Consider the following 15,753-nt stretch of genomic DNA (forward strand, 5'->3'; position numbering starts at 1 on the left):
GAGGAAGAGGAAGAAGAGGAGGAAAAGGAGGAGGAGGAAGAGGAGGAGGAGGAAGAAGAAGAAGAGGAGGAGGAGGAGAAGAAGAGGAGGAGGAGGAGGAAGAAGAAGAGGAGGAGGAAGAAGAGGAGGGAGGAGGAAGAGGAAGAAGAAGAGGAGGAGGAGGAAGAAGAAGAGGAGGAAGAGGAAGAAGAGGAGGAAAAGGAGGAGGAGGAAGAGGAGGAGGAGGAAGAAGAAGAGGAGGGGAGGAAAAGGAAGAGGAGGAAGAGGAGGAGGAAGAGGAGGAAGAGGAGGAAAAGGAGGAGGGAGGGAGGAGGAAGAGGAAGAGGAGGGAGGAGGAGGAGGAAGAATAGGAGGAGGAGGAAGAGAAAGAGGAGGAAGAGGAGGAGGAGGAAAAGGAAGAGGAGGAAGAGGAAGAAGAGGAGGAGGAGGAGGAGGAAGAAGAGGAGGAGGAGAGAAAGAGGAAGAAAAGGAGGAAAAGAAGGAGAGGAAGAGGAGGAGGAGGAAGAGGAGGAGGAGGAGGAGGAAGAAGAAGAGGAGGAGGAAGAGGAGGAGGAGGAAGAGAAAGAAGAAGAAGAGGAAGAAGAAGAAAAGGAGGAGGAAGAGAAAGAGGAAGAGGAGGAGGAAAAGGAGAAGGAGGGAGGAGCAAGAGAAAGAAGAAGAAGAGGAAGAAGAAGAAAAGGAGGAAGAAGAGAAAGAGGAAGAGGAGGAGGAAAAGGAGGAGGAGGGAGGAGGAGGGAGGAGCAAGAGAAAGAGGAAGAAGAGGAGGAAGAAGAAGTGGAGGAGGAAGAAAAAGAGGAAGAAGAGGAGGAAAAGGAGGAGGAGGGAGGAAGAAGAGGAGGAGGAGGAGGAAGAAGAAGAGTGGAATGATTTCCCTACAGATGTTACGGGTGCTCCAACACTGGAGGTCTTTAAGAAGACGTACCAAAGCCGTATAAATTATTACCGTCCCTTCCTGGGATCTCGATTCTATCCCTCCGTTGATGCAATCTAGGATTGCATTGGCCTTTGGGGCAGCTGCAGCACAGGGCTGGCTCATGCTTAAGCAGTGATCCATTAGGACGCCTCGGCCGTCTCACGGTTCCTGTGGTTGAGGCAGAGCTTGCAAGACTCTGTGCTTCTAGCCAACTTCAATGCAGTCCTCCACTTATAACAGTTCATTTAGTGACCGTTCAACGTTACAACGGCACTGAAAAAAAGTGACTTACGATCAGTTTTCACACAACCGTTTTAGCATTCCCCCATGGTGACGTGATCAAAATTCAGACGATTGGCAACTGACTCAGTATTTATGACAGTTGCAGTGTCCCCGGTGTCGCATGATCGACACTTGGCATGTATTTATGACGGTTGCAGCACCCCAAAGTCACACAATCACGTTTTGCAACCTTCTGAAAAGCAAAGTCCAGATGGGGGGGAGCCACATTCGCTGAACAGCCATGTGGCTAACGTCACAACGGCGGCGATTCACTTAACGAAATGTGGCGAGGAAGGTTGTAAAATAGGGCAAAAATCCATCAACAACTGTCTCGCTTAGCAACGGAAATTTTGGGCTCAAGTTGTGTTCCTAAGTTAAGGACCCCCTTCCCCCCACCCATCAAAATAACTTGAGCCTTCCTGGGAAATTGATGCCCTGGTCTGATCTACTTGATGGGGCCAACCCTTGATGACAAAGTAACATACCTTCCTTTTTTTTTTTTCAAAAACCCCTTCTAAGAAAGGAAGAAAAGCCACTCCATTAGATGGATGGTAGATTATTGTTTGAGTGCCAAACAACCTACAATCCTCGGTTTTCTCTTGATTATATAGTCCGCATAGTGATTTAACGGGAAGCGGTGTTTGTGTGTGTGTGTGTGTGTGTGTGTGCGTGTGTGTGTTCTTTCTCTCTGTTGCTCTCCCCCTTCCTTAATGGTCCTAATTTCCCAGGTGACAAGTTGTAAGTAGCTTTTAAGGGCTGCCTAGGTTTTCATTTACCTGTCCACCCTCTGAAAGCCTGGATGAGCAGGGAAACAGATGAAAAAAAAAAAAGAGAGAGAGAGAAAGAGATATTTTTTTTTTTTTTTTAATAAAAGCGACTCTGTTGGAACGAGTCATTTCCTCTCCTCTGCCTGTCTGCCTCGGCTTTAATTTTATTTAATCTGTAGCTCAGAGCAGCCAGGGAAACTTTCACCCACCCACTTCTTCCCCACTACCACCATGACACACACACACACACACACACACACACACACACACCTTGGCATTGCCTTCCGCAAAATAGTCCTCGGATTAAGACTGCAACGGAACCCAGAAGTGGCTTTCTTTCAGTTTCCACCAAATCATTTTTGTAAAAAAAAAAAATAAGGATGGAAAGAAAGGTTGGGAAAAAAAGCTCCTTCCCACTGAGATAATGTGAATTGCTACAATATGTTTTTTACTCCTTTATAAAGACTTCGATTTAATTTAATTTTATTTTCTAGGAGGGGGTTCTTTAAAGCAGCAAAAAAAAAAAATCTTTAGAGTAAATTCTTTAAAGCAGCAAAAAAGCTGCAGTGTTTTTCTGCCTCTCTGTGAATTTTCCTGCCTTGAATCCCATTCCCAGGGAGTCCTCGGCTTGCGACCACAATTGAGCTCAACATTTCCTTGGCTAAGCAGGACTGTTGTTAAGTGAGCTTTGCCCCATTTTACAACCTTTGCAAGCGAGTCACTGCAGGTGTTAAGTTAGTCCCACGTGTAGGAACCACCCAGGGGTGCGATTCAGATGGGTTGGACCGGTTCGGGTGACCCCTACATAACTCCATAGGAATTTAACAACAGCCATTAAAATATTAAAGGACATATATTTGCCCAGGAACAGGCATCTCAATCACAAAGCCCCAAAGAAGGTATAAAAGCCAACCTCCTCTCAACCCTATTTTGTCAGCCACCCCAGAAACATGTTGCTGTCACAAGTTTCTGGCTACCAAATAAATGCAGACCTCCTTTCCTGCAGCTCTTCATCCAAACTCATTGCCTCCTGCATCTTTCTCCTGGCTTGGAACTGGACCGGATTTTTCTCTTAACACACCATTGTAAAGCAAATCTGGCTTCCTCAGTGACTGCTTGTCAGAAGGTCACAAAAGGGGACCACATGTCTGCAGGACACTATCATAAGTCCATGCCGGTTGCCAAGTGTTTGAATTTTGATCACGTGACCAGAGGGGTGGTACAACAGTCATAGATGTGAAACACAATCATCAGTCACTTTTCCCAGCACTATTATAACTTCAAATAGTCACTAAATCAATGGTTCTAAGATGGGGATTACCTATATGAGCTGTGGTGGCGCAGTGGTCAGAGTGCAGTACTGCAGGCCACTTCTGCTGACGGCCATCTGCCTGCAATTCGGCAGTTCAAATCCTACCAGGCTCAAGGTTGACTCAGCCTTCCATCATTCTGAGGTGGGTAAAATGAGGACCCAGATTGTTGGGGTCAAGAGGCTGACTCTGTAAACCGCTTAGAGAGGGCTGGAAAGCACTATAAAGCAGTATATAAGTCTAACTACTATCACTATTATCCTTCCTTCCTTCCTTCCTTCCTTCCTTCCTTCCATCCATCCATCCATCCATCCATCCATCCATGGTGCACAGTGGTTAGAGACCAGTACTGCAGGCTTCTTCTACTGCCAGATGCCTGCAATTTGGCAGTTCGGATCCCATCAGGCTCCAGGTTGACTCAGCCTTCCCTCCTTCCGAGGTCGGTGAAATGAGGACCCAGATTGTTGGGGGCAAGAGGCTGACTCTGTAAACCGCTTAGAGAGGGCTGGAAAGCATTGTTAAAGTGGTACATAAGTCTAAGTGGTATTGCTATATGCAGCCTTAAATTATGAGAAGCCCTTTAATCAATGTCTCCTGATCTTGGAAACATTTTAAGACGTGTGTAGTTCAACTCCCAACGTTCCTTAGCCAGCTGCTAAGGAATTAAAGTCCACACGTCTTAAAATGGCCAAGGTTAAGAAGCACTGCGCTGAACAGACTGGCTTATTCAATCTCTGTTTCTTCCTTTCATCTTTCTAACAAGTCACATTCTGCTTGAATCCATCTTCCCAGCTCCCAGGGAAGGCACAATTTTGTGGTTATTGTCTTTCGCAAAAAACAAAAACAAAAATGCCAACAGGAAGAAAAAAAAAGGAGAAAAGACATTATGGGTTGCTCCCAGTTATGGAGCTCTAGAGTCCTCTTCAATCCATCTTTCAACCAACGGAGGCATTTCCCTCACCTCCAAATTATTTTGCAAGAGCCGCTGAAAGAGGCGAAGCTGTTAACCTACCTTCCCAGAGCCATCTCTAAAGGACAAGTCGCCATCTAGTGTCTCTCTGCTCTATCTTTCCCAAAATCTCACCAGTTCAAGGATTCTCCTGGAAGGACACACATATACATCAGTGGTCCCAACCTTTGCGGCTTGGCGGCCCAGCTGTGTGGGGGGAGGAGAAGGGACCCTGATTGTGTGAGTGATGGGTTGGGGCATGCATGTGCGCGCACGCACAGTTCCACTCAATGCACGAGACAAGAGAAGCACAGTTTGGGGTGACAGTTTTGCAGTCCGCCAGGCGTCTCTGTGCCAAAAGCTTTTGCAAAGGGACAGAAGGTCTGATGCAATGCTAAATTACTTCTCCAAAGACTTTCGACTGTTTAGAATGGAATGGAATGGAATGGAATGGAATGCAATGCAATGCAATGCAATGCAATGTAACGCAATGCAATGCAATCAGGAGTGGTCTTCACGTTTTTTAGCAAGGGGCTCTCTGCCCTAATGACTGGCTGGGCGGGCGCGGTTGGGTGGTCGTGTGATTGTCACCTAAAAAAAAGATAATATACCAAAAAGTTGTTTATTATTTCCTGCATTTAATACTTAAATAAAAGACTGGGTGGAACCAGGCTTACTAGCAGCGACTGTGAGAGGGATCTTGGAGTCTTTAGTGGAGTTTTTGGCGAGTGATGTGATTGTTATTATTTGGGAATTAATCCCCCTCGGAGGCTGGTGGCTATGTCATCTGATTTTCCCCATGGCTGTCCCTTGGCAAGCGCCGAGTAGATTGTTTATCTAGCTTGCAACACTTTTACAAGGTGTGAAATGCTCTTGGCTGAATGCCCAGAAGTTTAATTAAGCCTATTAAGAGCTTTCCCTTGCTGCTTGTCTTTTTGAAGTTAGTGGGGGCTCTCCCGAGCCATTCAGAGTCTTAGCTAGGGGCTCTCCCAAGCCCCCAGCAGCCCACCCCTCAATACAATATAATTCAATACAATACATTTATTGTCACTTTAAATGTACACTAATCAGCATGCATTAAAATGAAATTTATTGCATTCAGCTGTCAATAAATAACTATTATGCATATACTCATATACACACACACATGTATCATCACCTTTTAATGACCCCGTAATCCCTCGCAGGGTGGAGTCTGGGCAACTGAATGGAGCTAGCAGAGTTTTAATGGCTGGATGCCCTTCCTGTTGCTAGTGTGGAGTTTTGCTCAGCAGATATATTCTCCGTGTGCCCAGAAAGAGACATATCTGCCTCTACCTAGGATTGAACTCACAGTTTCCCGATCGTGAGATGAGAGCTTGCCTCTAGGCCACCGCACCACTCCTCCTTCACACACACACACACACACACACACACACACACACACACACACAGAAACATCAAAGTTCAAATGTATACATATGCCTGAAAAAGAATCCTGTGAGTTTACAAGACAGATATAAGCTGTTACAGAATCTGGCAGTCCTTATATAACAGGTAACAGATAATCAGAGCTGAAAGGGACCTTGTAGGTCATCTAGTCCAACCCCCTACCCAAGCAGGAGACCCTACACCATTTCTGACATAGTTTGGAACCTCCTCCCAGAGGGGAGCAATGGAAACAGACCGTGAAGTGGGTGTGTGGGGTCTCTAACAATGCTTCGAGCATCAAGCACATAACGCTTATAAGCAGAAGGTTTTTTTTGCACGGAGAAGCCTTTGGGGCACCGTTCACATGAACGTAGCTCTTGCATGATCCGGTTCTGAATTGGCCGTGGCCTGTGGAGATCCCTGTCATAGATTGTGCACTGTTGTTTTTTTCTGGAGACCCAATGACCTTGGGAATTGTCCAGTGGTGGGATTCAAAAAAATTTACTACCAGTTCTGTGGGTGTGACTTGGTGGGTGTGGCTTGGTGGGCATGGCAGGGGAAGATTAATCCGCAATCCCCCTTCCCTCCCCACCCCACTAACCTGCTTTCCAGCTCTGTTCTCCTGTGCAGGACAACCGAAGAAGACCCAGCCAATCAGCTGGGACTTGGGAGGCGGAGAATAGATGGGGGCGGGGCCAGTCAGAGGCAGTATTGGCCGGTTCTCCAAAACTACTCTAAATTTCTGCTACCGGTTCTCCACAACTGGACATAACCTGCTGAATACCCACCTCTGGAACTGACAGAAGAGTGGAGTTGGGGGAGCAGGCGGAACTCAGTTTGTTCAGCAAACATCATCAAAAGCCCTTCGCTGCGGTTCATCTTACCTGGCTGGAAGGAGAGCCGGGCGGAGGGCCTGAAGCAGCGCTTAGACTCATTGCTGGGCTGGAAGGGGCCAGCTAGGCAAAGTTGAGGTGCCACAGGAGCTGGGAGAAGTCAACTCCACATCCACGGAACCAGCTGCACGGCACTTTCCACACACCTGGCTGCGTTCCTGATCCTGGTTGATTGTTTCCAGGTGTTGCATCTGCTTGCTTGGGGAGAAACTCGGTGCTGTAGCCTGTCAGCTGCCAGCCCCTCCAGAAGCCGAATCAGAGGAGGAGGAGGAGGAGGAGGAGGAGGAGGAGGAGGAGGAGGAGGAGGAGGAGGAGGAGGAGGAGGAGGAGGAGGTGTGGGAGTCTGGATCAGCATCAGGGCAACCTGGGACCTCCGAGGGGGAAGAGGGAATGGAGCTGGCAGAGAGAGAGAGAGAGAGGCGGAACCTGAGCTGTCCATCAGCCCTCACATGGAGAGTCAACAACCCCCCAGGTCTGGAGGTGGCCGATGAGGAAGAGGAGGAACAGCTGGATCCCGTGCAGGATGCATGGATAGTCAGAAGGCAGAGGAGAGGAGAGCAGTGGAATTCTATGGGCCAGTCCTTGGGATGGGAGAGCCACCAGTGCTAGCGAAGCCCCACCCTAGCTCTGGGGATAAAAGGAAGGGGGCGGAGATGAATAGATGTGACAGACAACTATTCATCTCCCTGCCAGACAGACTTGTTAGCTTGCGTTGAGAGACAAACTTTTTGCCCGGGGCTGCTGGTACCCCTAATAAAACTTCTCAGAAAACAACAACTGAATGAGAAACTGCTGGTGACCTTCTACCGCTGCACCATAGAGAGTATTTTAACTTACTGCACCTCTGCATGGTTTGCCAATTGCACAGAGGCAGATAGGAAAGCACTCCAGAGGGTGAACGTCATTGCCCAGAGGATCATTGGTTGCCCTCTCCCCTCTTTGGAAGAGCTTTATAGCTCCCACTGCCTTAAGAAAGTTCAAAACATTATCAAAGATCCATCTCATCCTGGGCATCCTTTTTTAGGGAACTATTACCATCTGGCAGACAGTACAGAACAATAAAAACAAGGACAAATAGGCTGAAAAACAGCTTCTATCCCAGGGCAGGAGCTCTTTTGAATTCTGCTGTATAGTGCACTGTTGGTGCGGTGCCGGGGGTTTCCGGTTCAATGTGTGAAGGGTCAAGGGTGTGTGTTTGTGTTTATTTTCATGGTCATGATATGCACTGAAGATGGTGTTTGATTTCATTGTACGAGGTGCAATGACAATAAAGTAAAGGAATTTTCGAGTTAACTTCAGAGGGTTTGTCATGTTTGGGAAGCTGGGTCAGAATACTTGAGTGTTGCTGTGCCCAGTTCTATGTGCTTGTGCCATGATATCCTGATCCAGCAGACGGCTTTCCTGGACTTGGGGTGTGCCCATCGGACTCGTTTACTCTCTGTCTCTTGCCGTGCTGAGTTCGGAATCTGGACCTATGCAACAGGGGATGCTTTCCGAGGTCTTGTTTGGGGTGTGTGTGAATAAACACCTATAAATCTTTTGCCATACATGCGTGTGTGTGTGTGTATGTGGGAAGTAGGGCAGCACAACAAACAATAAAATAATATATTCTTTACTCTCTTTCAATGGTAAATATGTAAACTAGAGACAGGCCCCTCTTTCTGATTCTAATTCTTTGTTGGATTTGAGCTTAAGTTCGCCTCAATTTTAAAAAAAAAAGTGATTTGACCGGAAGTCCACCACCTCCTCCCCATCGTCAGCCATATTCAGAAGCCATATTGAGATTCGATGCTCCCACGCTGCCACAATTGAGCCTGGGAAAGTGGGAGGGGGGGATTCATTGGAGTATATCTAGTTAGACGTAATAAAATCCTTTTTCTGATTCAAGGTCGGGTTGTTTTGCGCACAAGTGGGAGGAAGTCTTAACTTGGGACGGATGGTGATTGGGCCATGGGATGTGATTGATGGGTGCAGGGGGTGGATTTGTAGTTTTTGGGATTCCACAGTTGTGTCAGTTACTATCCAAATAAAAGGAACTTTTGGGAAGATGTCTGTCTTGGAGTTATTGATTGGAATGGAGGGTTGCTGTAATGCCGACATCCCCGTCCCACCCCTTTACCTGCACTGTGTATGTGTGAACCTCCCATCTGATTTTCGGCCTGTTTGAGGCCTTTTTCGCTCTCCAGGAGGCTCAAGGGAATCCTCTGCAGCCTTTGGAGGCCAAAAAACGGGCTCGTTTCGGCACTTCTGGTATTTCTGGAAGGCCCGTTTTTCAGCCTCCTGTGGCTGCAAAGGCTTCCCTTGAGCCTCTGGGAGGCTGAAAAAGGCCTCAAACAGGCCGAAAATCAACTGGGAGACACGCGCATGGACAGTGCAGATGCGTTTGGCTGTGGCTCACGTGCTGTAGGTTTGCCATCACAGCCCTAGAAGATCAGGCCTGCTGGAGTGAGCCATGCCTGGTTTTTGTGACCTTTTGGGCCCCGGTTGTAAAGTGAATCCCTGCAGTTGTTAAGTGAATCAAATGGTCGTTCAGCCAGTCTGGCCTTCCCGAAACATTTTGCTTCTCATTAGCCAGCTGGGAAAATCACACAAATGACACTGGGATGCCACAACCATCATGATTGCAGGTAGCCCTTGACTTACAACCAGAGTAGAGCCCGTAATTTCTGTTGCTAAGTGGTATAGTTGCTAAGTGAGTTTTGCCCCGTTTTACAACCTTTTTTGCAATAGTTGTGAAGAACCACTGCACTTCTTAAGTTAGTAACACGGTTGTTGTGAATCTGGTTTTTCCTTTGACCTTCCTTGTCAGATCGCCAAAGGGGATCAACGTGACCCCCACGACACTGCAACTGTCATAAATACGAGACAGTTGCCAAGTGCTTGGATTTTGATCACGTGACCATGGAGATGTTGCAACTACTATAAGTGTCATAAGTAACTTTTTTCAATGTTATAACTTCAAACGAAAACAAATTGGCTGGGGAATTCTGGGATTTGATGTCTTAATGTTGTGAAGTTTGAGAAACCTTGTTGTTAACAGCTCACAAGACCGATATATGCAAGACAACACACCCCAAAGTCAGCTGTGTAGTCTGCTGTTTCACTCTCCATTACAATCCAGTTTGAAGCTGGCCGAATTCGATTCTGAACTCCATTAAAGGCAGAAGAAATTCTCATTTAAGAGAGGAAAAAATGTGTGCACGTGTGCATAATTAGATCAGAGTTTGTAGAATAATGGAAGGGACCTTGGAGGTCTTCTAGTCCAACCCCTTGCTCAAGCGGGAAACCCTATATCATTCCAGACAAATGGCTGTCCAACTTCTTCTTGAAGACCTCTGGTGTTGGAGCTTCCACAACTTCTGGAGGCAAATTGTTCCACGGATTAATTGTTCTAACTGTCAGGAATTTTCTCCTTAGTTCTAAGTTGCTTCTCTCCTTGATTAGTTTCCACCTGTTGTTGCTTGTCCTGTCCTCAGGTGCTTTGGAAAATAGCTTGACTCCCTCTTCTTTGGGGCAGCCCCTGAGATATTGGAAGACTGCTATCATGTCACCCCTAGTCCTTCTCTTCATTAAACTAGGCATAACCCAAATCCTGCAACCATTCCTCATACACTTTTTTTGTCTCCAGGCCCTTAATCATCTTAATTGCTATTCTCTACACTTTTTCCAAATTCTCAACTTTGCAGTGACCAAAACTGGATACAGTATTCGAGGTGTGGCCTTACTCAGGTTTTATAAAGTGGTACTAATACTTCACGTGATTGCCCAGAATACAATGCTATGCTACTTGAAACACACAAGTTAAATTGTGTCTCATTTTACAGGCAAACTGGTACCCAGCTGTGCTGGGCATTTCTCTACGTTCAGATGGGTTTATAACAATTTGGACCTTGTCAAGCTGTTAGTTCTAACACAACAGCATGGAAAAAATAATCATATTAAAGTTGGGTAATTTCTTTGCAGGACTGAAAACTCAATTAATTGCTGGAGGGCATAGATTTAACCTGACAAGTTCCCTGAATTAATTCTTGTTTCTTCTACTTCAAAGCTGCATTAAACAAGAGCCAGAAAAACTTCCATTATTTTTTTCCTTCAAGATATGATCAATCTAACATTTTCTGCCAGCCCAATTTACACTGTGGTCTTCCAGGCATCCATAAACGCCAATTTTCCACCTTTTGAGTTGTGATTAGTGACCACATCATCTCTGTAAACAAACAGGAATTCTCCAGAGGACATTACAGGATGAAGTTTCCATAACAACTTTGAGATTGCAACCCATCAGACCAGACGTTAAGAAGATACACCACTTGCTTCTTCACACTAAGAGTTGGTTATTCCGCTTTTAATAAGTGAGAAACCACACAGGGTGATCGTAATTGGGGGAAATTTATTCATTTCAAAGCAATATGCTCACAAACAATGAGAGCTTCTTGACTTCATTCATTTCTACATATGTTTTTTGGCCCATCCTAAGCCCCCAAATTCATCACAATGAAGCAGAATTTAAATAGACCATAGCTCTAATTGTAAGGTCCTTGGTGCTGCCTGAGCTTGGTTGGTTTTTTGCAGACATTTCATGACCCAGCTAGGTAATATCATCAGTTATAAGAAGGAAGGGGTTTTGTAGCTCCTAGCACTGATGATGTTACCTAGTTGGGTCACGAAATCTCTATAAGTAAACAACCAAGCTCAGACAACACTGAGGACACCACAATTCTTCTTCTTCTTCTTCTTCTTCTTCTTCTTCTTCTTCTTCTTCTTCTTCTTCTTCTTCTTTCTTCTTCTTCTTCTTCTTCTTCTTCTTCTTCTTCTTCTTCTTCTTCTTCTTCTTCTTCTTCTTCTTCTTCTTCTTCTTCTTCTTCTTCTTCTTCCTCCTCCTCCTCCTCCTCCTCCTCCTCCTCCTCCTCCTCCTCCTCCTCCTCCTCCTCCTCCTCCTCCTCCTCCACTACCAAGAAAACAACCAAATTCAAAGAGCACCAAGGACCTTACAGTTGTCTCCCTCCCACTCCTCCTCCTCCTATTGATCATATTACCTAGTTGGGTGATAAAACATCCACAATATAACCACCAAGCTCAAATAGCACCAAGGACCCACAGTCATTGCCTTCTTCCTGCTTTCCTCCTCCTCCTCCCCTCTGCACAACCCACTCTCTTGTAGCACTGACAATGTGCCCTAGTGGGGTCATGAAACATCTGCATGAAAACAACCAACAACCTTGGAGAACACCAGGGACTCCACAATTCAACCCTGAGCTACAAATATTCTTTTCCATCCATGTCTCGTGTTGCCCCAAATCTTGTCCATGCCGATTCTCAACCTACACCTGGCATCCAGGTCCCAGTAACCTTCCAGGAAAGCTTTGCAGAAGGCAGGAGACAAGAAGAATGGAAGTCATGTTATGGTGTGTATGACCTCTTTTTGTCCTGAAATATATATTTATGGGACCCATGATTTCAGATTGTTACACCATCTGTCTCCGGGGCAGCCAGGATTGACAATATCTAAGCTACAAAGGAGACCATCTAAGTTGACCATCTTTTGTTCACCTTGTTTCACATTAAATGGCCCCCTAGGGTCCATCCTAATGAAAAACAGATTGTCCTTGACTTACGATCTGTCACTTAGTGAACCTTCAAAGTTATGACGGAAAGGTACTTATGACCCGGTTACAAATTTCCAATATCCACCTCCCTGACCGGTCATATGGCCCTTGCAACTGGCCTACATTTACGTCCTGCAGTCACATGACCACAATTTATGACAGTTTGGCCCAAAAGAGATGCGTACTTCTGGATTCCAGCGAAACTGCCCATAGCAAACGATCGGTTCGCTCAACGACCTTGCCGTTTACTGAACAATCATGATGCTTGCCTTATCATCGCTGCAATCATTGAACAACCACCGCAAAAAAAGATGGGTCGATTGCCTGATGATTTGCTTTACGACTTTCACGATTTACGACCGAGATTGTCAATGACGATCGTAAGTTGAGGACTACCTATAGAGAAAGGTAATAGTCAGCCATTTCATACTTTTTTTTTATAACCTGCTTGTGCCTGAAATGGTGTCCTTATATTTGATCATTTCCATTAAAACCAAAGGTCTCCAAACTTGGTAACTTCTTAAGATTTGTGGACTCCCAGAAATCCCCAACCAGGGATTTACATGCTCCTAAGCTGGCATGTAGAACTATTTTTGATGCCACAGGTTTTTGTGCATTTTGTAGCATTTAGCAATCCCAAAAGTAACACAGTCTTCAATGGTTGAAACACGAGTACACAGAAGCAATTCTTAATGCAATGGCGGTTTGCGAGATGCGTCAAGGCGACGATGTTTTACCAAAGTACCTGTAGAGAGCAACAGTAGACAGCTGGGACCCATGGAAAGCAATTACGCAACCACTGAGTTCACTAAGGATTGTTTGGGTGCGGACAGGTAAGAAATATTTAACAAGGCAGCGGTGAGCGTCTCCACGCGGTTAAAACACAACGCCAAAACAGTCCGAACACAACCAGATTGTCCACTACGCATATCACCAAGGCTACAATTTTTTTAGAGGGTTGAGCAAAGCGTATCGATAACCCTCGACTTACAACCGTTTGTTTAGTGACCGTTCGAAGTTACAACGGCACTTTAAAAAGTTCGTTTTTCACAATGTTGCGGCATCCCCGCAGTCAAAATGGGGGCGCTGGTATCCCGGTGTATGTGTGTGTGTGTGTGTCACTTGATCCTCTTTTGTGACCTTCCTTCAAGCCAGATTCACTCAACAACCATGTGTCAACTAAAAAATACAGTACTTCTTTGGTCTTTTTAGTTGCCAGCAAAAAGGGAGTGGGGGAAAGAAGTACATTCCTTAAATGCTTTAGATAATTGCTAGGCAGCTGAAGCTGTTGGCGCTCAAGATTATTACTGGAGAGCATGACTGATGACTCTTGGCTATGGATGTGTCCCATTAGAGAATATACATCCAGGGGGTAAGGGGAAAATGAACCAGGGTCAAGGGGGAAATGAATGATGTATTTTAGTGTCGGCTGCACCCAGCTAACGCCGACATGGTCACTCCTAATAAATCAATTTCTTTTACTCTGAAAGATGTGGCTAGAGATTCAAGCCTTGACGCCGTGTTACTATCTTGATTGCAGCAATTCACTTAACAGCTGAGGAAAGGAAGGTTTTAAAACAGGGCAAAACTCACTTAGCCATTGGCTTGCTTAGCAGCAGAAATTTAGGGCGCAGTTGTGGTCATAAGTCAAGGAGAACCTGCCTCCTGGCAGCTACAGTAAGGCAGAGAACATTTCAAACTTTTAACGCTGAATGCCGAGCTTTTCATTACAGATAGTTCTCTAATTATGAACACAATTAGCACCAGAATCTCCATGACTGAGCAAGGAGGTTGTTAAGTGAGCCATACCCTTTTTTTTAAACGATCTTTTTTTTCACCACAGATGTTACCCGAATCATTCTAGCTGTTAAGTGAGTCACACGGTCATTAAATGAATCTGGCTTCCCGCATAGACTTGGCTGGAAAAATTGCAAAGGGCTTTTCATCCCATCATCCCCAGGCACCCTGCGTCCGCCATCAATCGCCTGGTTGTCCAGTGCCCGAACTTTAATCACGTGACCGTTGGGAATGTTGCGACGGTCTTAAGTGCGAGGACCAATTATAAGTCACTTATACAATATATCCCTTACACAATATTTAACATATCGCTTAACATCAAAAAATGGGATGAGGTGATTCTGTTGTGGATGAAAGGTTGAAGAAATGGTGATGGATCTCCAAGCTCGGAGTTGAACCTGGGTGGAGATTTGTACTTTCGCTATTCACATGTTCGGTGTTGATCAACGTTAGCCGCTTGAAGATGCATGGAGTTCAGCTCCCAGAATCCCCCTGCCACCATCTGTGCACTTCAGATCCCAGAATTCCCTTTCTGGAATGCATGGACTTCAACTCCCAGAATTCCTCAGCTATCATCTGTGGACTTCAATTCCCAGAATTCCTCAACTGGCATGCATAGACTTCAACTCCCAGAATTTCCCTTCTGGCATGCATGGACTTCAACTCCCAGAATTCCCCTGCCACCATCTGTGGACTTCAACTCCCAGAATTCCTCAGCCAGTCTTGCTGGCTGAGGAATTCTGGGAATTGAAGTCCACCTATCTTCAAGCGGTCAAGGTTGAAAAACGCTGATTTCAATTAATTCTTAAACATCAGGTTTGTCACTTTGATTCCGGAAGCGGAGGGCATCGTCCATTTGGTCTTCCTCCTCCTAATAGGCATCATAAATTCATAATTGTTGCCTCGCCATTTCCGGCATACTTCTGCTTGTACCTTGAAAACAATAGTAGGCGCCATTACTGGAAAAATCATTATTGATTAGCTTTATAAGGTAGTCCTTGACTTATGACCACCACTGAGCCCAAAATTTCTATTGTTAAGCGAGACCGTTGTTAAGTGTGTTTTGCCCCATTTTACGGCCTTTCTGGCCAGAATTGTTAAGTGAGACATCGCAGTTGTTACGTTAGTCACACGGTTGTTAAGTGAATCTGGCTTCCCTATTGGCTCTTTTTGTCAGGTCGCAAAAGGGGATCACACGACCCCGGGACACTGAAATTGATATAAAAACATACAAGTTGTCAAGCAACTGAATTTTGATCATGTATGTGGAGAATGGTGTGGTGATCACAAGTGTGAGGATTGGTCATAAGTGTGAGGACCACTCATAGCTATCTTTTTTTTCCAGTGCTGGTCACTAAAAGAATGGTTGTAAGTCGAGGACTACCTATAACTAGAAATAGGTACCAAAGTTAATAATGAAATACAGGTAGTCCTCGACTTACAACAGTTCGTTTAGTGACCAGTACTGAAAAAAGCGACTTAAGACCATTTTTCACACTTACGACCGTTGCAGCATCCCCATTGTCACCTGATCAGAATTTGGACACTTGGCAACTGACTCATATTTATGACGGTTGCAGTATCTCAGGTATCCCAGCAATGGGGGAGCCAGATTCACTTAATGACCGAGTTACTAATTTAAAAACTGCAGTGATTTACTTAATAACTGTGGCAAGAATGGTCGTAAAATGGGGCAAAACTCAATAAACATCATAAATTTTGGGGTGAGTTGTGGGCATAATTTGAGGGCCTCCTGTATTATTTATATGCCACCCAATTCACTCCAGCCTAGTCTAACGGAGGACTTTATAATATATATTCCCCCC

The 15,753-nt window shown here is 45.4% G+C and overlaps 1 protein-coding gene across 1 annotated transcript in view; it reads right to left on the bottom strand.

Moving 5' to 3' along the window:
- Positions 1 to 13,363: 13,363 nt before the first annotated feature.
- Positions 13,364 to 15,753, bottom strand: part of GHRHR (growth hormone releasing hormone receptor) — a 37,917-nt gene continuing 35,527 nt past the window's right edge. The window contains exon 13 of the mRNA XM_087948175.1: positions 13,364 to 14,860. Within this exon, the coding sequence (XP_087804301.1) occupies positions 14,726 to 14,860 (135 nt within the window). The 3' untranslated portion in view covers positions 13,364 to 14,725. The remainder of the gene's footprint in view (positions 14,861 to 15,753) is intronic.

This window comes from Notechis scutatus, chromosome Z (assembly GCF_049901735.1).
Source record: "Notechis scutatus isolate UNSWTSFEM ecotype Mainland chromosome Z, rNotScu1.2, whole genome shotgun sequence".
Classification (NCBI taxonomy): Eukaryota; Metazoa; Chordata; class Lepidosauria; order Squamata; family Elapidae; genus Notechis; species Notechis scutatus.